This window comes from Salvelinus fontinalis, chromosome 14 (genome assembly GCF_029448725.1).
Source record: "Salvelinus fontinalis isolate EN_2023a chromosome 14, ASM2944872v1, whole genome shotgun sequence".
In the NCBI taxonomy this organism is placed as follows: Eukaryota; Metazoa; Chordata; class Actinopteri; order Salmoniformes; family Salmonidae; genus Salvelinus; species Salvelinus fontinalis.
This window is the reverse complement of record NC_074678.1, coordinates 13027053-13052964: the sequence shown is the minus strand read 5'-3', so window position 1 is coordinate 13052964 and position 25912 is coordinate 13027053. Positions and strand designations below refer to the sequence as shown.

The window sequence follows — 25912 nt, the reverse complement described above, 5'->3', positions numbered from 1 at the left end:
TTTCGTTCATTGCACGCAGAGTCAAGGTATATGCAACAGTTTGGGCCGCCTGGCTCATTGCGAACTAATTTGCCAGAATTTTACGTAATTATGACATTGAAGGTTGTGCAATGTAACAGGAATATTTAGACTTATGGATGCCACCCGTTAGATAAAATACGGAACGGTTCAGTATTTCACTGAAATAATAAATGTTTTGTTTTCGAGATGATAGTTTCCGGATTCGACCATATTAATGACCAAAGGCTCGTATTTCTGTGTGTTATTATGTTATAACTAAGTCTGATTTGATAGAGCAGTCTGACTGAGCGATGGTAGGCAGCAGCAGGCTCGTAAGCATTCATTCAAACAGCACTTTCGTGCCTTTTGCCAGCAGCTCTACGCAATGCTTCAAGCATTGCGCTGTTTATGACTTCAAGCCTATCAACTCCCGAGATTAGGCTGGTGTAACCGATGTGAAATGGCTAGATAGTTAGCGCGCGCTAATAGCGTTTCAAACGTCACTCGCTCTGAGACTTGGAGTAGTTATTCCCCTTGCTCTGCATGGGTAACGCTGCTTCGAGGGTGGCTGTTGTCGATGTGTTCCTGGTTCGAGCCCAGGTAGCGGCGAGGAGAGGGATGGAAGCTATACTGTTACACTGGCAATACTAAAGTGCCTATAAGAACATCCAATAGTCAAAGGTATATGAAATACAAATGGTATAGAGAGAAATAGTCCTATAATTCCTATAATAACTACAACCTAAAACTTCTTACCTGGGAATATTGAAGACTCATGTTAAAAGGAACCACCAGCTTTCATATACCACCAGCTTTCTCATGTTCTGAGCAAGGAACTTAAACGTTAGCTTTCTTACATGGCACATATTGCACTTTTACTTTCTTCTCCAACACTTTGTTTTTGCATTATTTAAACCAAATTGAACATGTTTCATTATTTATTTGAGGCTAAATTGATTTTATTGATGTCTAATATAGTGTTCATTCAGTATTGTTGTAATTGTCATTATTACAAATAAATAAATAAAAATCGTCTGATTAATCGGTATCGGCTTTTTTTGGTCCCCCAATGATCGGTATCGGCGTTGAAAAATCATAATCGGTCGACCTCCACCCGGCACAGCCAGAAGAGGACTGGCCACCCCTCATAGCCTGGTTCCTCTCTAGGTTTCTTCCTAGGTTTTGGCCTTTCTAGGGAGTTTTTCCTAGCCACCGTGCTTCTACACCTGCATTGCTTGCTGTTTGGGGTTTTAGGCTGGGTTTCTGTACAGCACTTCGAGATATTAGCTGATGTAAGAAGGGCTATATAAATACATTTGATTTTAATTTGATATTATAATCCAGCTCCCACTATGAGAAGGAATAGTTTAACGGTTAGGTAAAGGGTTAGGTAAGGGGTAGAGTTAGGTAAAGGTTAGGGTTAGGTAAGGGTTAGGTAAGGGGTAGGGTTAGGGTTAGGTAAGGGTTAGGTAAGGGGTAGGGTTAGGGTTAGGGTTAGGTAAGGGTTAGGTAAGGGGTAGGGTTAGGGTTAGGTAAGGGTTAGGTAAGGGTATGGTTAGGGGTAGAGTTAGGTAAGAGTTAAGTTAGCGTTAGGTAAGGGGTAGGGTTAGGTGTTAAGAGCAGTAACTGACCTATCCTCTGAAGACCGTGGTGAGGAGTGTTTGGGGGACACATTCCTCCTCTCCTTCCCCTCCAGCAGCACTTCTCCCTGGGGAAAGAGTCCCTCCATCAGGTCCATGGTGGTCCTCCTCCAGCTCTTGTCCAAGATGTCAGCTAGGGACCGGTCCTTATTGATGATGTCTCTGGCCAGCTGCTCTCTCTTCACATCCTCCTCAGAGTGGGGGAGAGGGACGGGAGGGAACACACAGTTACCGCTGGCGGGGTCCGAGGTGGTCTGCCGGCTGGGTGGGGATGTGGCCAGGACTGCCATTTGGCTGTTGTGGACCCTGAGAGGACCCATGTGTGTGTCTCTGTGTTGCTCCAGGTCCATCTCATGGGTTGGAGTTTGGTAAAGGGGTGGGGATGTAGGCAGTTCTGGGGCTGGGTAGCTGGGTGGAGCCAGTGTCTTCTCTATCTCTGGGCCCTGGTCCCTCTGCCGGCTGTAGGCACAGAACAGAGAGTAGGACTGTTCAGGGGCCCCTGAGGTCCCCAGGCTGCTGAGGGGGACCAGACCGGGCCCCTGGGCTTCTTCCACTGTGGAGTGACTGTGACGCAGCAGGTACTGTCGACTCTCCTTCTCCTTCTCGCTCTCTGAGTGAACAATCTTTATAGGAACCTTCCTCACACTGGTTGGCTCCATCACATTCTCCATCCTAGAATCATCACAGACACACAGATGGAGAGAGAACACTCAGACCGTGGAACAGGATGCCCCAAAAAGTCCAAAAGCTGTTATAACTAATGTTCCTCAGAGGAGCTGGACTACAGTCCTTCTACCAGAACTAATGTTCCTCAGAGAGGAGCTGGACTACAGTCCTTCTACCAGAACTAATGTTCCTCAGAGAGGAGCTGGACTACAGTCCTTCTACCAGAACTAATGTTCCTCAGAGAGGAGCTGGACTACAGTCCTTCTACCAGAACTAATGTTCCTCAGAGAGGAGCTGGACTACAGTCCTTCTACCAGAACTAATGTTCCTCAGAGAGGAGCTGGACTACAGTCCTTCTACCAGAACTAATGTTCCTCAGAGAGGAGCTGGACTACAGTCCTTCTACCAGAACTAATGTTCCTCAGAGAGGAGCTGGACTACAGTCCTTCTACCAGAACTAATGTTCCTCAGAGAGGAGCTGGACTACAGTCCTTCTACCAGAACTAATGTTCCTCAGAGAGGAGCTGGACTACAGTCCTTCTACCAGAACTAATGTTCCTCAGAGAGGAGCTGAACTACAGTCCTTCTACCAGAACTAATGTTCCTCAGAGAGGAGCTGAACTACAGTCCTTCTACCAGAACTAATGTTCCTCAGAGAGGAGCTGAACTACAGTCCTTCTACCAGAACTAATGTTCCTCAGAGAGGAGCTGAACTACAGTCCTTCTACCAGAACTAATGTTCCTCAGAGAGGAGCTGGACTACAGTCCTTCTACCAGAACTAATGTTCCTCAGAGAGGAGCTGGACTACAGTCCTTCTACCAGAACTAATGTTCCTCAGAGAGGAGCTGGACTACAGTCCTTCTACCAGAACTAATGTTCCTCAGAGAGGAGCTGGACTACAGTCCTTCTACCAGAACTAATGTTCCTCAGAGAGGAGCTGGACTACAGTCCTTCTACCAGAACTAATGTTCCTCAGAGAGGAGCTGGACTACAGTCCTTCTACCAGAACTAATGTTCTTCAGAGAGGAGCTGGACTACAGTCCTTCTACCAGAACTAATGTTCCTCAGAGAGGAGCTGGACTACAGTCCTACCAGAACTAATGTTCCTCAGAGAGGAGCTGGACTACAGTCCTTCTACCAGAACTAATGTTCCTCAGAGAGGAGCTGAACTACAGTCCTTCTACCAGAACTAATGTTCCTCAGAGAGGAGCTGAACTACAGTCCTTCTACCAGAACTAATGTTCCTCAGAGAGGAGCTGGACTACAGTCCTTCTACCGTCCAGTGGCTGATTGTCACATGACTCTGTGCCCAACATCCTGGCAATGCTGAGGCGCTCTGGTGCTCCTCCCCTCACCCCTAACCCAGCAAGGCTGGAATGTCCGGTACGCCACAGAGCTCTCCTCTCTACAGATGATATCAATTATGTTTCAACTCAGAGCTGCAACAAACGGCCTCTGTAACAGGCCACGTCGGTCTGCTCTGGAAAGGCATCAGATCTAGTCTGTTGAACTATTCTGCTACTGCGTTGGAAGAGTTATTCACATGGTAATGCTGCTGGATGGAGACAATCAATAAGAGCCTTTGTACAGAGAGACTGAGGAGAAGAGGAGCAGACACTAAAGACTACTACAGACTACTACAGACTACTGAGAAGAGGAGCAGACCAGATACTAGACTACTACAGACTACTGAGAAGAGGAGCAGACCAGATACTACAGACTACTACAGACTACTGAGAAGAGGAGCAGACCAGATACTACAGACTACTACAGACTACTACAGACTACTGAGAAGAGGAGCAGACCAGATACTAAAGACTACTACAGACTACTACAGACTACTGAGAAGAGGAGCAGACCAGATACTAAAGACTACTACAGACTACTGAGAAGAGGAGCAGACCAGATACTACAGACTACTGAGAAGAGGAGCAGACCAGATACTACAGACTACTACCGACTACTACCGACTACTACCGACTACTACCGACTACTACAGACTACTACAGACTACTACAGACTACTACAGACTACTACAGACTACTACCGACTACTACCGACTACTGAGAAGAGGAGCAGACAGATACTACAGACTACTACCGACTACTACCGACTACTACCGACTACTACCGACTACTACCGACTACTACCGACTACTACCGACTACTACCGACTACTACCGACTACTACCGACTACTACAGACTACTACCGACTACTACAGACTACTGAGAAGAGGAGCAGACCAGACACTAAAGACTACTACCGACTACTACCGACTACTACAGACTACTACCGACTACTACCGACTACTGAGAAGAGGAGCAGACAGATACTACAGACTACTACCGACTACTACAGACTACTACCGACTACTGAGAAGAGGAGCAGACAGACTACTACCGACTACTACCGACTACTACCGACTACTACCGACTACTACCGACTACTACCGACTACTACAGACTACTACAGACTACTACAGACTACTACAGACTACTACAGACTACTACAGACTACTGAGAAGAGGAGCAGACAGATACTACAGACTACTACCGACTACTACCGACTACTACCGACTACTACCGGCTACTACCGGCTACTACAGACTACTACCGACTACTACCGACTACTACCGACTACTACCGACTACTACCGACTACTACCGACTACTACCGACTACTGAGAAGAGGAGCAGACCAGACACTAAAGACTACTACAGACTACTACAGACTACTGCAGACTACTGCAAACTACTGCAGACTACTGCAGACTACTGCTGACTACTGCTGACTACTGCTGACTACTGCAGACTACTGCAGACTACTGCAGACTACTGAGAAGAGGAGCAGACCAGACACTAAAGACTACTACAGACTACTACAGACTACTGCAGACTACTGCTGACTACTACAGACTACTACAGACTACTGCTGACTACTACAGACTACTACCGACTGCTGAGGAGAAGAGGAGCAGACCAGTCACTACAGACTCCTACAGCTACAATGGATAACAAAATAGATAACTAATGTCTATCTATCATAGTTCCAACTAGATCAGAGTGACTTCTAATAGATTTATTATACACAATTTAAAACACAAAATTAAATAGCAAATATTATATACACAAAAAACAAACAAAACACATGTATCAATATAAAAATCCCTTTCTCCTAAACTGACCCAGAGACAACACATCCAAATGAAACGTTACTTGGAGATTATTCCACATTTATTTGTATTTATTTTACCTTTATTTAACAAGGCAAGTCAGTTAAGAACAAATTCTTATTTTCAATGGTGGCCTAGGAACAGTGGGTTAACTGCCTTGTCCAGGGGCAGAACGACAGATTTGTACCTTGTCAGCTCGGGGATTCGAACTTGCAACCTTTCAGGTAATAGTACAACACTCTAACCACTAGGCTACCCTGCCGCACATGACAGGGGTCTGGTAGGAAAAGGCAGATTTACCCAACTCTGTGGATACACGGAGTCCCCATCATTAACCAACTCTGTGGATACACGTGGAGTCCCCATCATTAACCAACCCTGTGGATACACGGATTCTCCATCATTAACCAACTCTGTGGAGTCTCCATCATTAACCAACTCTGTGGACACACGTGGAGTCTCTATCATTAACCAACCCTGTGGACACACGTGGAGTCTCTATCATTAACCAACCCTGTGGATACACGTGGAGTCTCCATCATTAACCAACCCTGTGGATACACGGGAGTCTCCATCATTAACCAACCCTGTGGATACACGTGGAGTCTCCATCATTAACCAACTCTGTGGATACACGTGGAGTCTCCATCATTAACCAACTTTGTGGATACACGTGGAGTCTCCATCATTAACCAACTCTGGATACACGTGGAGTCTCCATCATTAACCAACTCTGTGGATACACGTGGAGTCTCCATCATTAACCAACTCTGTGGATACACGTGGAGTCTCCATCATTAACCAACTCTGTGGATACACGTGGAGTCTCCATCATTAACCAACTCTGTGGATACACGTGGAGTCTCTATCATTAACCAACTCTGTGGATACACGTGGAGTCTCCATCATTAACCAACCCTGTGGATACACGGGAGTCTCCATCATTAACCAACTCTGTGGATAGACGTGGAGTCTCCATCATTAACCAACTCTGTGGATACACGTGGAGTCTCCATCATTAACCAACCCTGTGGATACACGGATTCTCCATCATTAACCAACCCTGTGGATACACGTGGAGTCTCCATCATTAACCAACTCTGTGGATACACGTGGAGTCTCCATCATTAACCAACTCTGTGGATACACGGATTCTCCATCATTAACCAACCCTGTGGATACACGTGGAGTCTCTATCATTAACCAACTCTGTGGATACACGTGGAGTCTCCATCATTAACCAACCCTGTGGATACACGTGGAGTCTCCATCATTAACCAACTCTGTGGATACACGTGGAGTCTCCATCATTAACCAACTCTGTGGATACACGTGGAGTCTCCATCATTAACCAACTCTGTGGATACACGTGGAGTCTCCATCATTAACCAACTCTGTGGAGTCTCCATCATTAACCAACCCTGTGGATACACGTGGAGTCTCCATCATTAACCAACTCTGTGGATACACGTGGAGTCTCTATCATTAACCAACTCTGTGGATACATGTGGAGTCTCTATCATTAACCAACTCTGTGGAGTCTCCATCATTAACCAACTCTGTGGAGTCTCCATCATTAACCAACTCTGTGGATACACGTGGAGTCTCCATCATTAACCAACTCTGTGGATACACGTGGAGTCTCCATCATTAACCAACTCTGTGGAGTCTCCATCATTAACCAACTCAGTGAATACACGTGGAGTCTCCATCATTAACCAACTCTGTGGATACACGTGGAGTCTCCATCATTAACCAACTCTGTGGATACAGGTGGAGTCTCTATCATTAACCAACTCTGTGATCTAGTCTTATAATCCCAGTTTCTATATTTCAACAATGATATTAAGTAAATTGGTAGTTTATTGAGGCTTTATGCACAAAAACAGAATAATGAAGTGACCTACGTGATTTTAGAGAGGTCTAACCAACTTCATGATGTAGTGGTGAGGTCTAACCAACTTCATGATGTAGTGGTGAGGTCTAACCAACTTCATGATGTAGTGGTGAGGTCTAACCAACTTCGTGATGTAGTGGTGAGGTCTAACCAACTTCGTGATGTAGTGGTGAGGTCTAACCAACTTCATGATGTAGTGGTGAGGTCTAACCAACTTCATGATGTAGTGGTGAGGTCTAACCAACTTCATGATGTAGTGGTGAGGTCTAACCAACTTCATGATGTAGTGGTGAGGTCTAACCAACTTCATGATGTAGTGGTGAGGTCTAACCAACTTCATGATGTAGTGGTGAGGTCTAACCAACTTCATGATGTAGTGGTGAGGTCTAACCAACTTCATGATGTAGTGGTGAGGTCTAACCAACTTCATGATGTAGTGGTGAGGTCTAACCAACTTCGTGATGTAGTGGTGAGGTCTAACCAACTTCATGATGTAGTGGTGAGGTCTAACCAACTTCATGATGTAGTGGTGAGGTCTAACCAACTTCATGATGTAGTGGTGAGGTCTAACCAACTTCATGATGTAGTGGTGAGGTCTAACCAACTTCATGATGTAGTGGTGAGGTCTAACCAACTTCATGATGTAGTGGTGAGGTCTAACCAACTTCATGATGTAGTGGTGAGGTCTAACCAACTTCATGATGTAGTGGTGAGGTCTAACCAACTTCATGATGTAGTGGTGAGGTCTAACCAACTTCATGATGTAGTGGTGAGGTCTAACCAACTTCATGATAGAGGATGTAGTGGTGAGGTCTAACCAACTTCATGATGTAGTGGTGAGGTCCAACCAACTGTATGGTAAAGGATGTAGTGGTGAGGTCCAACCAACTGTATGGTAAAGGATGGAGTGGTGAGGTCCAACCAACTGTATGGTAAAGGATGTAGTGGTGAGGTCCAGTGTCGTCAACAGAGCCTGAGCTGCCGTAGGGGCAGTAGGACATACAACAGTGTCGTCAACAGAGCTGCCGTAGGGGCAGTAGGACATACAACAGTGTCGTCAACAGAGCCTGAGCTGCCGTAGGGGCAGTAGCACATACAACAGTGTCATCAACAGAGCTGCCGTAGGGGCAGTAGGACATACAACAGTGTCATCAACAGAGCCTGAGCTGCCGTAGGGGCAGTAGGACATACAACAGTGTCGTCAACAGAGCCTGAGCTGCCGTAGGGGCAGTAGCACATACAACAGTGGCGTCAACAGAGCTGCCGTAGGGGCAGTAGCGTATACAACAGTGTCATCAACAGAGACTGAGCTGACGTAGGGGGCAGTAGCGTATACAACAGTGTCATCAACAGAGACTGAGCTGACGTAGGGGGCAGTAGCGTATACAACAGTGTCATCAACAGAGCTGCCGTAGGGGCAGTAGGACATACAACAGTGTCGTCAACAGAGCCTGAGCTGCCGTAGGGGCAGTAGGACATACAACAGTGTCATCAACAGAGCCTGAGCTGCCGTAGGGGCAGTAGGACATACAACAGTGTCGTCAACAGAGCCTGAGCTGCCGTAGGGGCAGTAGCACATACAACAGTGTCGTCAACAGAGCCTGAGCTGCCGTAGGGGCAGTAGCACATACAACAGTGTCATCAACAGAGCTGCCGTAGGGGCAGTAGGACATACAACAGTGTCGTCAACAGAGCCTGAGCTGCCGTAGGGGCAGTAGGACATACAACAGTGTCATCAACAGAGCTGCCGTAGGGGCAGTAGGACATACAACAGTGTCGTCAACAGAGCTGCCGTAGGGGCAGTAGGACATACAACAGTGTCGTCAACAGAGCCTGAGCTGCCGTAGGGGCAGTAGCACATACAACAGTGGCGTCAACAGAGCTGCCGTAGGGGCAGTAGCACATACAACAGTGTCATCAACAGAGCTGCCGTAGGGGCAGTAGGACATACAACAGTGTCGTCAACAGAGCTGCCGTAGGGGCAGTAGGACATACAACAGTGTCATCAAAAGAGCCAGAGCTGCCGTAGGGGCAGTAGCACATACAACAGTGTCATCAACAGAGCTGCCGTAGGGGCAGTAGGACATACAACAGTGTCGTCAACAGAGCCTGAGCTGCCGTAGGGGCAGTAGCACATACAACAGTGGCGTCAACAGAGCTGCCGTAGGGGCAGTAGCACATACAACAGTGTCATCAACAGAGCCTGAGCTGCCGTAGGGGCAGTAGGACATACAACAGTGGCGTCAACAGAGCTGCCGTAGGGGCAGTAGGACATACAACAGTGTCGTCAACAGAGCCTGAGCTGCCGTAGGGGCAGTAGGACATACAACAGTGTCATCAACAGAGCTGCCGTAGGGGCAGTAGGACATACAACAGTGTCGTCAACAGAGCTGCCGTAGGGGCAGTAGGACATACAACAGTGTCATCAACAGAGCCAGAGCTGCCGTAGGGGCAGTAGCACATACAACAGTGTCATCAACAGAGCTGCCGTAGGGGCAGTAGGACATACAACAGTGTCATCAACAGAGCTGCCGTAGGGGCAGTAGGACATACAACAGTGTCATCAACAGAGCTGCCGTAGGGGCAGTAGGACATACAACAGTGTCGTCAACAGAGCTGCCGTAGGGGCAGTAGGACATACAACAGTGTCATCAACAGAGCCAGAGCTGCCGTAGGGGCAGTAGGACATACAACAGTGTCGTCAACAGAGCCAGAGCTTCCGTAGGGGCAGTAGGACATACAACAGTGTCATCAACAGAGCTGCCGTAGGGGCAGTAGGACATACAACAGTGTCGTCAACAGAGCCAGAGCTGCCGTAGGGGCAGTAGCACATACAACAGTGTCGTCAACAGAGCCAGAGCTGCCGTAGGGGCAGTAGCACATACAACAGTGTCGTCAACAGAGCCTGAGCTGCCGTAGGGGCAGTAGGACATACAACAGTGTCGTCAACAGAGCTGCCGTAGGGGCAGTAGGACATACAACAGTGGCGTCAACAGAGCTGCCGTAGGGGCAGTAGGACATACAACAGTGGCGTCAACAGAGCTGCCGTAGGGGCAGTAGGACATACAACAGTGGCGTCAACAGAGCTGCCGTAGGGGCAGTAGGACATACAACAGTGTCGTCAACAGAGCTGCCGTAGGGGCAGTAGCACATACAACAGTGGCGTCAACAGAGCTGCCGTAGGGGCAGTAGGACATACAACAGTGGCGTCTGCGTACAGATGAAAGTTACAGTTTTGTACAAATGCTGTTCATATAAGTAGTGAAAACAACTGGACCAAGAATCAAACCCTGTGGGACACCTTTTGTTATGTCTAAAAACCCCGATTTAATGCCGTCAGTAAATACACACTGTTCTGTCTTTTAAATAATTCTCAAACCAGTTACAAGCAGCCCGATAACACCAACGTCTATCTATCATAGTCCCAACTAGATCAGAGAGTGAAGTCTAATCATACCTGTCGTTTTGGTCATAGTGCAGACAGACAGAGAGAGAGACAGGGTTGTCATGGTGCTGCTGGAGAGAGACAGGAGGCTTGTCTGTCAGCTGAGGAGGAGCAAACTGAGGAGAGGGAGAACGATGGCACTCCATACTGGGCAGGGCAGGAAGGGCTGGACCGGGATTGGATGGCACTACCTGGCGTACCGCCTCCTGCTCCCTCTCCACCAATCCTCTGCTCTGCTCAGAATCCCCCCTTGGGGAGTGGGAGGAGACCGGGGCGTGGGAGGCGGAAGCTCCGCCCTGAGAGCCAGACAGAGACTCCTGGGAGTGGGCGTTCTGTGAATGTCTTGAATGGTCTTGTCTGGGTGGGGGGATCGGACCCTTCCTCCTGGTACCAGACTGGAGCTGGGTATAAAGCTGGGGCATTGAGGTCTGGGGCTCGGTGTAGGACTCATCTGGGGGAGGGAGGTCAGTTTCCAGGGGCTGGTAAGAGATGGATGTGGGTCTGTGGTAGGCAGGGCAGGGGGCAGAAGTTACAGGGAGGGGGTCGAAGGGGGCAGCGGTGGATCTGATGTCAGGGCTCTCCTCGTTGGTCACGGGTGGAGGGGGTTCTGGGAAGTCTTTCAGCTCCAGAGGTTCCAGAGCCTTCTCTCTCTTCACGCTTCCTCTGAATTCTCCAACACGACATCTGTCAGATAACCTGGGAGAAAGCATAGTCAAACACTGTTCATATGACACACACACAAACACACAGTATACATACACACACACACACACACACACACACACACACACACACACACACACACACACACACACACACACACACACAGTATACATACACACACACACACAGTATACATACACACACACACACACACACAGTATACATACACATAACAGAGAAAGTCATGTTGACACCAGCTAACTGAAGTAATGATGACTGTAACTAATAACTAGGACATGACAGGACACACTCCTCTCTGCAAACTGTGGGCTGCCAGTCTGATGACATGTTTTGTGTTCCCACAGCCCCGTCACAGAGGAGAATAAATTATCCTCCTACGCCACTCGGGCCCAGATCACTCTTGTTCTTTCAGATCTTTAACCCTTGGATGTCAAAGCCGATGGCTCAAGGCTGTGGGACAAAATGCTCCTGTCTGAGGGGGAAATGGGGGTCAGGCCTATAACAGACCTCTGGGAGATGGATAATATAGCAGCAGTCCCTGCTCCCAAAGGCTCTCTGAGGACGTTCACAACCAAAACACTTCTACATATGTAGAGTATAAAGAGAGGATCAGTGTGTGTCATACTTCATGTTAACCATATGTAGCCTATTACAGTACACACACAGTGCATTCTGGAAGCATTTAGACCCCTTGACTTAACATTTTGTTACAGCCTTATTCTAAAATGGATGAAATAGTTCCCCCCCCCCCTCATCAATCTACACACAATACCCCATAATGACATCACAATACCCCATAATGACATCACAATACCCCATAATGACATCACAATACCCCATAATGACATCACAATACCACATAATGACATCACAATACCCCATAATGACAAAGCAAAAAAAGGTCAAAACATTTTGGCAAATTTATATAAATCACATTTACATAAGTATTCAGACCCTTTACTCAGTACAAGCTTGGCAAATCTGTATTTGGGGAGTTTCTCCCATTCTTCTCTGCAGATCCTCTCAAGCTCTGTCAGGTTGGATGGGGAGCGTTGCTGCACACCTATTTTCAGGTCTCCGGGGATGTTCGATCAGGTTCAAGTCCGGGATCTGGCTGGGCCTCAAGGACATTCAGAGACTTGTCCCGAAGCCACTCCTGCATTGTCTTGGCTGTGTGCTTAAGGTCATTGTCCTGTTGGAAGGTGAACCTTCGCCCCAGTCTGAGGTCCTGAGAGCTCTGCAGCAGGTTTTCATCAAGGATCTCTCTGTACAATGCTCTGTTCAACTTTCCCTCGATCCTGACTAGTTTCCTAGTCCCTGAAAAACATCCCCACAGCATGATGCTGCCACCACCATGCTTCACCGTAGAGATAGTGTCAGGTTTCCTCCAGAAGTGACGCTTGGCATTCAGGCTAAAGAGTTCAATCTTGGTTTCATCAGACCAGAGAATCTTGTTTCTCATGGTCTCAGAGTCCTTTAGGTGCCTCTTGGCAACCTCCAAGCGGGCTGTCGTGCCTTTTACTGAGGAGTGGCTTCCCTCTGGCCACTCTACCATAAAGGCCTGATTGGTTGATTCCTGCAGAGATGATTGTCCTTCTGGAAGGTTCTACCATCTCCAGAGAGGAACTCTGGAGCTCTGTCAGAGTGACCATCAGGTTCTTGGTCACCTCCCTGACCAAGGCCCTTCTCCCCCAATTATTGTGTGTAGATGAATGAGGAAAGGTTTTATTTTATCCATTTTAAAATAAGTCTGTAACGTAACAAAATGTGGAAAAAGTAAAGGGGTCTAAATACTTTCCGAATGTACTGTACATTGCACCTACCCAAAATCAAATAAAATGTTATTTGTCACATTCACCGAATACAACAGGTGTAGTAGACCTGACAGTGAAATACTGAATACAACAGGTGTAGACCTTACAGTGAAATGCTGAATACAACAGGTGTAGTAGACCTCACAGTGAAATGCTGAATACAACAGGTGTAGTAGACCTCACAGTGAAATGCTGAATACAACAGGTGTAGTAGACCTCACAGTGAAATGCTGAATACAACAGGTGTAGTAGACCTTACAGTGAAATGCTGAATACAACAGGTGTAGTAGACCTTACAGTGAAATGCTGAATACAACAGGTGTAGTAGACCTCACAGTGAAATGCTGAATACAACAGGTGTAGTAGACCTCACAGTGAAATGCTGAATACAACAGGTGTAGTAGACCTTACAGTGAAATGCTGAATACAACAGGTGTAGTAGACCTTACAGTGAAATGCTGAATACAACAGGTGTAGTAGACCTCACAGTGAAATGCTGAATACAACAGGTGTAGTAGACCTCACAGTGAAATGCTGTATACAACAGGTGTAGTAGACCTCACAGTGAAATAACAGGTGTAGTAGACCTCACAGTGAAATGCTGAATACAACAGGTGTAGTAGACCTTACAGTGAAATGCTGAATACAACAGGTGTAGTAGACCTTACAGTGAAATGCTGAATACAACAGGTGTAGTAGACCTCACAGTGAAATGCTGAATACAACAGGTGTAGTAGACCTTACAGTGAAATGCTGAATACAACAGGTGTAGTAGACCTCAGTGAAATGCTGAATACAACAGGTGTAGTAGACTTTACAGTGAAATGCTGAATACAACAGGTGTAGTAGACCTCACAGTGAAATGCTGAATACAACAGGTGTAGTAGACCTTACAGTGAAATGCTGAATACAACAGGTGTAGTAGACCTCACAGTGAAATGCTGAATACAACAGGTGTAGTAGACCTCACAGTGAAATGCTGAATACAACAGGTGTAGACCTCACAGTGAAATGCTGAATACAACAGGTGTAGTAGACCTCACAGTGAAATGCTGAATACAACAGGTGTAGTAGACCTTACAGTGAAATGCTGAATACAACAGGTGTAGTAGACCTGACAGTGAAATGCTGAATACAACAGGTGTAGTAGACCTCACAGTGAAATGCTGAATACAACAGGTGTAGTAGACCTGACAGTGAAATGCTGAATACAACAGGTGTAGTAGACCTCACAGTGAAATGCTGAATACAACAGGTGTAGTAGACCTCACAGTGAAATGCTGAATACAACAGGTGTAGTAGACCTCACAGTGAAATGTTGAATACAACAGGTGTAGTAGACCTCACAGTGAAATGCTGAATACAACAGGTGTAGTAGACCTCACAGTGAAATAACAGGTGTAGTAGACCTCACAGTGAAATGCTGAATACAACAGGTGTAGTAGACCTCACAGTGAAATGCTGAATACAACAGGTGTAGTAGACCTTACAGTGAAATGCTGAATACAACAGGTGTAGTAGACCTCACAGTGAAATGCTGAATACAACAGGTGTAGTAGACCTCACAGTGAAATGCTGAATACAACAGGTGTAGTAGACCTCACAGTGAAATGCTGAATACAACAGGTGTAGTAGACCTCACAGTGAAATGCTGAATACAACAGGTGTAGTAGACCTCACAGTGAAATGCTGAATACAACAGGTGTAGTAGACCTTACAGTGAAATGCTGAATACAACAGGTGTAGTAGACCTTACAGTGAAATGCTGAATACAACAGGTGTAGTAGACCTCACAGTGAAATGCTGAATACAACAGGTGTAGTAGACCTCACAGTGAAATGCTGAATACAACAGGTGTAGTAGACCTGACAGTGAAATGCTGAATACAACAGGTGTAGTAGACCTCACAGTGAAATGCTGAATACAACAGGTGTAGTAGACCTCACAGTGAAATGCTGAATACAACAGGTGTAGTAGACCTTACAGTGAAATGCTGAATACAACAGGTGTAGTCGACCTCACAGTGAAATGCTGAATACAACAGGTGTAGTAGACCTCACAGTGAAATGCTGAATACAACAGGTGTAGTAGACCTCACAGTGAAATGCTGAATACAACAGGTGTAGTAGACCTCACAGTGAAATGCTGAATACAACAGGTGTAGTAGACCTCACAGTGAAATGCTGAATACAACAGGTGTAGTAGACCTCACAGTGAAATGCTGAATACAACAGGTGTAGTAGACCTCACAGTGAAATGCTGAATACAACAGGTGTAGTAGACCTTACAGTGAAATGCTGAATACAACAGGTGTAGTAGACCTCACAGTGAAATGCTGAATACAACAGGTGTAGACCTCACAGTGAAATGCTGAATACAACAGGTGTAGACCTCACAGTGAAATGCTGAATACAACAGGTGTAGTAGACCTCACAGTGAAATGCTGAATACAACAGGTGTAGTAGACCTCAGTGAAATGCTGAATACAACAGGTGTAGTAGACCTTACAGTGAAATGCTGAATACAACAGGTGTAGTAGACCTCACAGTGAAATGCTGAATACAACAGGTGTAGTAGACCTTACAGTGAAATGCTGAATACAACAGGTGTAGTAGACCTTATAGTGAAATGCTGAATACAACAGGTGTAGTAGACATTACAGTGAAATGCTGAATACAACAGGTGTAGTAGACCTTACAGTGAAATGCTGAATACAACAGGTGTAGTAGACCTTACAGTGAAATGCTGAATACAACAGGTGTAGTAGGCCTCACAGTGAAATGCTGAATACAACAGGTGTAGTAGACCTCACAGTGAAATGCTGAATACAACAGGTGTAGTAGACCTTACAGTGAAATGCTGAATACAACAGGTGTAGTAAACCTTACAGTGAAATGCTGAATACAACAGGTGTAGTAAACCTTACAGTGAAATGCTGAATACAACAGGTGTAGTAGACCTTACAGTGAAATGCTGAATACAACAGGTGTAGTAGACCTTACAGTGAAATGCTGAATACAACAGGTGTAGTAGACCTTACAGTGAAATGCTGAATACAACAGGTGTAGTAGACCTCACAGTGAAATGCTGAATACAACAGGTGTAGTAGACCTCACAGTGAAATGCTGAATACAACAGGTGTAGTAGACCTCACAGTGAAATGCTGAATACAACAGGTGTAGTAGACCTTACAGTGAAATGCTGAATACAACAGGTGTAGTAGACCTTACAGTGAAATGCTGAATACAACAGGTGTAGTAGACCTCACAGTGAAATGCTGAATACAACAGGTGTAGTAGACCTCACAGTGAAATGCTGAATACAACAGGTGTAGTAGACCTCACAGTGAAATGCTGAATACAACAGGTGTAGTAGACCTCACAGTGAAATGCTGAATACAACAGGTGTAGTAGACCTTACAGTGAAATGCTGAATACAACAGGTGTAGTAGACCTTACAGTGAAATGCTGAATACAACAGGTGTAGGAGACCTTACAGTGAAATGCTGAATACAACAGGTGTAGTAGACCTTACAGTGAAATGCTGAATACAACAGGTGTAGTAGACCTTACAGTGAAATGCCGAATACAACAGGTGTAGTAGACCTCACAGTGAAATGCCGAATACAGCAGGTGTAGTAGACCTCACAGTGAAATGCTGAATACAACAGGTGTAGTAGACCTCACAGTGAAATGCTGAATACAACAGGTGTAGTAGACCTTACAGTGAAATGCTGAATACAACAGGTGTAGTAGACCTCACAGTGAAATGCTGAATACAACAGGTGTAGTAGACCTCACAGTGAAATGCTGAATACAACAGGTGTAGTAGACCTCACAGTGAAATGCTGAATACAACAGGTGTAGTAGACCTCACAGTGAAATGCTGAATACAACAGGTGTAGTAGACCTCACAGTGAAATGCTGAATACAACAGGTGTAGTAGACCTTACAGTGAAATGCTGAATACAACAGGTGTAGTAGACCTCACAGTGAAATGCTGAATACAACAGGTGTAGTAGACCTCACAGTGAAATGCTGAATACAACAGGTGTAGACCTTACAGTGAAATGCTGAATACAACAGGTGTAGTAGACCTCACAGTGAAATGCTGAATACAACAGGTGTAGACCTTACTTACAAGCCCTTAATAACCAACAATGCAGTTAAGAAAATACCTTTAAAAAGTAAAAGATAAGAATGACAAATAATTGAAGAGCAACAGTAAATAACAATAGCGGGAATATACAGGGGGTACCGGTACAGAGTCAATGTGCAGGGGCACCGGTGTCGAGGTAATTGAGGTAATATGTACATGTAGGTAGAGTTATTAAAGTGACTATGCATAGATAATAGAGAGTAGCAGCAGCGTAGAAGAGGGGGGGGGGGGGGGGGGGGGTGCAAATAGTCTGGGTAGCCATTTGATTAGGTGTTCAGGAGTCTCATGACATGGGGGTAGAAGCTGTTTAGAAGCCTCTTGGACCTAGACTTGGCGCTCCGGTACAGCTTGCCATGCGGTAGCAGAGATGACTCTGACTACGGTGGCTGGAGTCTGACAATTTTTAGGGCATTCCTCTGACACCGCCTGGTATAGAGGTCGTGGATGGCAGGAAGCTTGGCCCCGGTGATGTACTGGGCCGTACGCACTACCCTCTGTAGTGCCTTGCGGTCGGAGGCCGAGCAGTTACCATACCAGGCAGTGATGCAACCAGTCAGGATGCTCTCGATGGTGCAGCTGTAAAATATTTTGAGGATCTGGGGACCCATGCCAAATCTTTTCATTCTCCAGAGGGGGAAAAGTTTTTGTCGTGCCCTCTTCACGACTGTCTTGGTATGTTTGGACCATGATAGTTTGTTGGTGATGTGGACACCAAGGAACTTGAAGCTTTCGATATATTCCACTACAGCCCCGTTGATGAGAATGGGGGCGTGCTCGGTCCTCCTTTTCCTGTAGTCCACAATCATCTCCTTTGTCTTGCTGACGTTGAGGGAGAGGTTGTTGTCCTGGCACCACACTGCCAGTTCTCTGACCTCCTCCCTATAGGCTGTCTCATCGTTGTCAGGTCTCTGACCTCCTCCCTATAGACTGTCTCATCGTTGTCAGGTCTCTGACCTCCTCCCTATAGGCTGTCTCATCGTTGTCGGTGATCAGGCCTTCCACAGTTGTGTCGTCAGCAAACTTAATGATGGTGTTGGAGTCATGTTTGGTCACGCAGTCATGAGTGAACAGGGAGTACAGGAGGGGACTGATCACGCACCCCTGGGGAGCTCCAGTGTTGAGGATCAGCGTGGTGGATGTGTTGTTGCCTACCCTTACCACCTGGGGGCCCATCAGGAAGTCCAGGATCCAGTTGCAGAGGGAGGTGTTTTGTCCCAGGGTCCTTAGCTTAGTGATGAGCTTTTGAGGGCACTATGGTGTTGAACGCTGAGCTGTAGTCAATGAATAGCATTCTCACATAGGTGTTCCTTTTGTCCAGGTGGGAAAGGGCAGTGTGGAGTGCAATAGAGACCGCATCATCTGTGGATCTGTTGGGGCGGTATGCAAATTGAGTGGGTCTAGGGTTTCTAGGATAATGGTGTTGATGTGAGCAATGACCAGTCTTTCAAAGCATTTCATGGCTACAGACGTGAGTGCTACGGGTCGGTAGTCAATTAGATTTAGGCAGGTTACCTTAGTGTTCTTGGGCACAGGCACTATGGTGGTCTGCTTGAAACATGTTGGTATTACAGACTCAGCCAGGGACAGATTGAAAATGTCAGTGAAGTCACTTGCCAGTTGGTCTGTGCATGCTCGGAGTACACGTCCTGGCAATCCGTCTGGCCCAGCGGCCTTGTGAATGTTGACCTGTTTAAAGGTCTTACTCACATGGGCTGCGGAGAGCGTGATCACACAGTCATCCGGAACAGCTGGTGCTCTCAAGCATGCTTCAGTGTTGCTTAATAATCTCACTTTGGTTTAATAACGATTTTTAAACCACGACTGGCTATGATATTTCAGATTCCCCCGCTGAACCGAACAATGGCCATTTTGGTGGTCTGGTAGAGAGCTAATGACCCACATGCCTGCAGCAGACGGACCGGTCTGGTCTAGCAGAAGGTCTGATGACGACATATGAGCAGCCGGTCGGCCAGAGAGCGAATGTGTGTTGTCACAGCTGGGTTACAGCCATGCTACATTACATACCACTGGTCTGACAGGGTTACAGCCATGCTACATTACGTACCACTGGTCTGACAGGGTTACAGCCATGCTACATTACGTACCACTGGTCTGACAGGGTTACAGCCATGCTACATTACGTACCACTGGTCTGACAGGGTTACAGCCATGCTACATTACCTACCACTGGTCTGACAGGGTTACAGCCATGCTACATTACATACTGCTGGTCTGACAGGGTTACAGCCATGCTACATTACGTACCACTGGTATGACAGGGTTACAGCCATGCTACATTACGTACCACTGGTCTGACAGGGTTACAGCCATGCTACATTACCTATCACTGGTCTGACAGGGTTACAGCCATGCTACATTACGTACCCCTGGTCTGACAGGGTTACAGCCATGCTACATTACATACCACTGGTCTGACAGGGTTACAGCCATGCTACATTACGTACCACTGGTCTGACAGGGTTACAGCCATGCTACATTACGTACCACTGGTATGACAGGGTTACAGCCATGCTACATTACGTACCACTGGTCTGACAGGGTTACAGCCATGCTACATTACCTACCACTGGTCTGACAGGGTTACAGCCATGCTACATTACGTACCACTGATCTGACAGGGTTACAGCCATGCTACATTACGTACCACTGGTCTGACAGGGTTACAGCCATGCTACATTACATACCACTGGTCTGACAGAGAACACCCTTGGGAAGGGTTACTCTACTGGCAAAGCCTCACAGCAGACATTACCATTGGGAGTCTATCATGGTGAGACAATAGATCCAGTAGAGCAAAGACTGCCAATCACAACATTTTGAAAAGAGATGTACACCTGTAACAGCACTCTCCTCAGTAACTAAAGACCATCCTCCGTTTCACCGGGCGAGACAAAACTCTTGAACACTCCAGTTGAAATATCTCCTTGGAGGATTGCTATGAGAGCAACGTTCCCCAGACAGAAACGTCGTGTAACTGTATAACTGCAGGGATATTAATGAGATGCTCACCTCACAGTGGTGTTGTTGTCCTGTTGGGCAGGTTGGCTGTCCAGGTGGGAATATTCTGCTGACTTCCTCCCTGGAACGTGGCTCTGAGAGGAAGATAGAACATAAACGCTGTAAACTCACCATCCATCAGACTAGAACCCTCGCCACCAGACTAGAACCCTCGCCACCAGACTACAACCCTCGCCACCAGACTACAACCCTCGCCACCAGACTAGAACCCTCGCCATAGACTGCAACCCTCACCACCAGACTACAACCCTCGCCACCAGACTACAACCCTCGCCACCAGACTACAACCCTCGCCATAGACTGCAACCCTCACCACCAGACTACAACCCTCGCCACCAGACTACAACCGTCGCCACCAGACTACAACCCTCGCCATAGACTGCAACCCTCGCCATAGACTGCAACCCTCACCACCAGACTACAACCCTCGCCATTAGATTACAACCCTCGCCATAGACTGCAACCCTCGCCATAGACTGCAACCCTCGCCATAGACTGCAACCCTCGCCACCAGACTAGAACCCTCACCATCAGACTAGAACCCTCACCATTAGACTAGAACCCTCACCATCAGACTAGAACCCTCCCCATTGACAACAACCCTCACCACTGTAGCAACAGACAGAGACAGACAAAAACCCGCACCTCTGCAGCAACAGACAGAGACAGACAAAAACCCTCACCTCTGCAGCAACAGACAGAGACAGACAAAAACCCTCACCACTGCAGCAACAGACAGAGACAGACAAAACCCCTAACCTCTGCAGCAACAGACAGAGACAGACAAAAACCCTCACCTCTGCAGCAACAGACAGAGACAGACAAAAACCCTCACCTCTGCAGCAACAGACAGAGACAGACAAAAACCCTCACCACTGCAGCAACAGACAGACAGACAAAAACCCTAACCACTGCAGCAACAGACAGAGACAGACAAAAACCCTCACCTCTGCAGCAACAGACAGAGACAGACAAAAACCCTCACCACTGCAGCAACAGACAGAGACAGACAAAAACCCTCACCTCTCCAGCAACAGACAGAGACAGACAAAAACCCTCACCACTGCAGCAACAGACAGAGACAGACAAAACCCCTCACCACTGTTGAAGACAGACAGCCAGATAGACAGACAACCACCCTCACCTCTGCAGCAACAGACAGACGGGATTTAGATTCGTGTACGTTAGTGAAACATCCAGTCAGTGATTACTGAAGGTTTTCAGTTTTGTGATCTCATCTGAGGGTGTGTCTGTGTTAACCTGGATGAATATTTGTTTACTATATTACTCACTCAGTCAACTTGTCCTCACAAGATGAGCTCATACAGTGCCTTCAGAAAGTACTTACCCTTTGCTTTTTCCACATTTTGTTGTGTTACAGCCTGAACTTAAAATGGATTCAATTGAGATGTTTTGTCACTAGCCCACACAAAATACCCCATAATGTCAAAGTGGATTTGATGTCACTTTTTTTTTTTTAATTAAGAAAAAAATAAAAGCAGAAATGTCTTCAGTAAATAAGTTCAACCCCTTTGTTAGAGCAAGCCTCAATAAGTTCAGGAGGAAACATGTGTTTAACAAGTCACATAAAACGCATGGACTCATTCAGTGTTCAATCATTTTTGAATGACTACCCCATCTCTGTACCCCACACATACAATTATCTGTTAGGGCGCTCAATCGAGTAGTGAATTTCAAGCACAGATTAAACTACAAAGACCAGGGAGGTTTTCGAATGCCTCGCAAAGAGGGGCACTGATTGGTAGATGGGTAAACATTTAAAAAGCAGATGAATATCCCTTTGAACATGGTGAAGTTATTCATTACACTTTGTAGTGACAGGGTATATTGATACACCATCCAAAGATACAGGCGTCCTTCCTAACTCAGTTGCCGGAGAGGAAGGAAACCGCTTCGGGATTTCACCATGAGGACAACGGTGACTTTAAAACAGAGTTTAATGGAAGCAAGGTTTGAAATGATTATGATTCAGTCAAACATATTTGTTTGGGCTTCTTGCGGTAAATTTACAGTCTTCAAATTATTTGTAATTATGTTCTGGCCTCCTGACCATCCGCTCCAGAATTGAAATCGGCCCGCAGCTGAATCTAGTTGATGATCCCTGATGTACAAAATAAAAAATATTCCAAAAACATGCACACTAAAGTAAAACAGATTTGTACATTACGTCCTACATACAAAGTGTTATGTTTGGGGCAAATCCAACACAACACATCACTGAGTACCACTCTTCATATTTTCAAGCATGGTGGAGGTTGCATCGTTATGGGTATGCTTGTCACCGGCAAGGAGTAGGGAGTTTTTAGTACAAAAATACAAAAAAAAAAAATAAAAAAAAAAACACTTTCTGAAGTCCCTGTAAGTCCAGCGGTATAAATACTCTCTGAAGTCCCTGTAAGTCCAGGGGTATAAATACTCTCTGAAGTCCCTGTAAGTCCAGGGGTATAAATACTCTCTGAAGTCCCTGTAAGTCCAGGGGTATAAATACTCTCTGAAGTCCCTGTAAGTCCAGCGGTATAAATACTCTCTGAAGTCCCTGTAAGTCCAGCGGTATAAATACTCTCTGAAGTCCCTGTAAGTCCAGGGGTATAAATACTCTCTGAAGTCCAGGGGTATAAATACTCTCTGAAGTCCCTGTAAGTCCAGCGGTATAAATACTCTCTGAAGTCCCTGTAAGTCCAGCGGTATAAATACTCTCTGAAGTCCATGTAAGTCCAGGGGTATAAATACTCTCTGAAGTCCCTGTAAGTCCAGGGGTATAAATACTCTCTGAAGTCCCTGTAAGTCCAGGGGTATAAATACTCTCTGAAGTCCAGGGGTATAAATACTCTCTGAAGTCCCTGTAAGTCCAGCGGTATAAATACTCTCTGAAGTCCCTGTAAGTCCAGGGGTATAAATACTCTCTGAAGTCCCTGTAAGTCCAGCGGTATAAATACTCTCTGAAGTCCCTGTAAGTCCAGCGGTATAAATACTCTCTGAAGTCCCTGTAAGTCCAGCGGTATAAATACTCTCTGAAGTCCCTGTAAGTCCAGGGGTATAAATACTCTCTGAAGTCCCTGTAAGTCCAGGGGTATAAATACTCTCTGAAGTCCAGGGGTATAAATACTCTCTGAAGTCCCTGTAAGTCCAGGGGTATAAATACTCTCTGAAGTCCCTGTAAGTCCAGGGGTATAAATACTCTCTGAAGTCCCTGTAAGTCCAGCGGTATAAATACTCTCTGAAGTCCCTGTAAGTCCAGCGGTATAAATACTCTCTGAAGTCCCTGTAAGTCCAGCGGTATAAATACTCTCTGAAGTCCCTGTAAGTCCAGCGGTTTAAATAATCTCTGAAGTCCCTGTAAGTCCAGCGGTATAAATACTCTCTGAAGTCCCTGTAAGTCCAGGGGTATAAATACTCTCTGAAGTCCCTGTAAGTCCAGCGGTATAAATACTCTCTGAAGTCCCTGTAAGTCCAGCGGTATAAATACTCTCTGAAGTCCCTGTAAGTCCAGGGGTATAAATACTCTCTGAAGTCCAGGGGTATAAATACTCTCTGAAGTCCCTGTAAGTCCAGCGGTATAAATACTCTCTGAAGTCCCTGTAAGTCCAGCAGTATAAATACTCTCTGAAGTCCCTGTAAGTCCAGGGGTATAAATACTCTCTGAAGTCCCTGTAAGTCCAGGGGTATAAATACTCTCTGAAGTCCCTGTAAGTCCAGGGGTATAAATACTCTCTGAAGTCCAGGGGTATAAATACTCTCTGAAGTCCCTGTAAGTCCAGCGGTATAAATACTCTCTGAAGTCCCTGTAAGTCCAGCGGTATAAATACTCTCTGAAGTCCCTGTAAGTCCAGCGGTATAAATACTCTCTGAAGTCCAGCGGTATAAATACTCTCTGAAGTCCCTGTAAGTCCAGGGGTATAAATACTCTCTGAAGTCCAGGGGTATAAATACTCTCTGAAGTCCCTGTAAGTCCAGCGGTATAAATACTCTCTGAAGTCCCTGTAAGTCCAGGGGTATAAATACTCTCTGAAGTCCCTGTAAGTCCATCGGTATAAATACTCTCTGAAGTCCATGTAAGTCCAGCGGTATAAATACTCTCTGAAGTCCCTGTAAGTCCAGGGGTATAAATACTCTCTGAAGTCCCTGTAAGTCCAGGGGTATAAATACTCTCTGAAGTCCAGGGGTATAAATAATCTCTGAAGTCCCTGTAAGTCCAGCGGTATAAATACTCTCTGAAGTCCCTGTAAGTCCAGGGGTATAAATACTCTCTGAAGTCCCTGTAAGTCCAGCGGTATAAATACTCTCTGAAGTCCCTGTAAGTCCAGCGGTATAAATACTCTCTGAAGTCCCTGTAAGTCCAGCGGTATAAATACTCTCTGAAGTCCCTGTAAGTCCAGGGGTATAAATACTCTCTGAAGTCCCTGTAAGTCCAGGGGTATAAATACTCTCTGAAGTCCAGGGGTATAAATACTCTCTGAAGTCCCTGTAAGTCCAGCGGTATAAATACTCTCTGAAGTCCCTGTAAGTCCAGCGGTATAAATACTCTCTGAAGTCCCTGTAAGTCCAGGGGTATAAATACTCTCTGAAGTCCAGGGGTATAAATACTCTCTGAAGTCCCTGTAAGTCCAGCGGTATAAATACTCTCTGAAGTCCCTGTAAGTCCAGGGGTATAAATACTCTCTGAAGTCCCTGTAAGTCCAGGGGTATAAATACTCTCTGAAGTCCCTGTAAGTCCAGCGGTATAAATACTCTCTGAAGTCCCTGTAAGTCCAGGGGTATAAATACTCTCTGAAGTCCCTGTAAGTCCAGGGGTATAAATACTCTCTGAAGTCCAGGGGTATAAATACTCTCTGAAGTCCCTGTAAGTCCAGCGGTATAAATACTCTCTGAAGTCCCTGTAAGTCCAGCGGTATAAATACTCTCTGAAGTCCCTGTAAGTCCAGCGGTATAAATACTCTCTGAAGTCCAGCGGTATAAATACTCTCTGAAGTCCCTGTAAGTCCAGGGGTATAAATACTCTCTGAAGTCCCTGTAAGTCCAGGGGTATAAATACTCTCTGAAGTCCCTGTAAGTCCAGCGGTATAAATACTCTCCGAAGTCCCTGTAAGTCCAGCGGTATAAATACTCTCTGAAGTCCAGCGGTATAAATACTCTCTGAAGTCCCTGTAAGTCCAGGGGTATAAATACTCTCTGAAGTCCCTGTAAGTCCAGGGGTATAAATACTCTCTGAAGTCCAGGGGTATAAATACTCTCTGAAGTCCCTGTAAGTCCAGCGGTATAAATACTCTCTGAAGTCCCTGTAAGTCCAGGGGTATAAATACTCTCTGAAGTCCCTGTAAGTCCAGCGGTATAAATACTCTCTGAAGTCCCTGTAAGTCCAGCGGTATAAATACTCT

The 25912-nt window shown here is 46.1% G+C and overlaps 1 protein-coding gene across 5 annotated transcripts in view; it reads right to left on the bottom strand.

The window, feature by feature from the left end:
* LOC129869502 (protein Shroom2-like) overlaps window positions 1–25912 on the bottom strand; it is a 132398-nt gene that overhangs the window by 27480 nt on the left and 79006 nt on the right. For 4 of the 5 annotated variants that reach the window (XM_055943963.1, XM_055943965.1, XM_055943964.1 and 1 more), the window contains 3 exons: window positions 20508–20590; window positions 10834–11517; window positions 1632–2312 (listed from right to left, as the gene is read on the bottom strand). In XM_055943963.1, the coding sequence (XP_055799938.1) occupies window positions 1632–2312; window positions 10834–11517; window positions 20508–20590 (1448 nt within the window). The remainder of the gene's footprint in view (window positions 1–1631; window positions 2313–10833; window positions 11518–20507; window positions 20591–25912) is intronic. The other variant, XM_055943967.1, reaches the window with a different exon arrangement.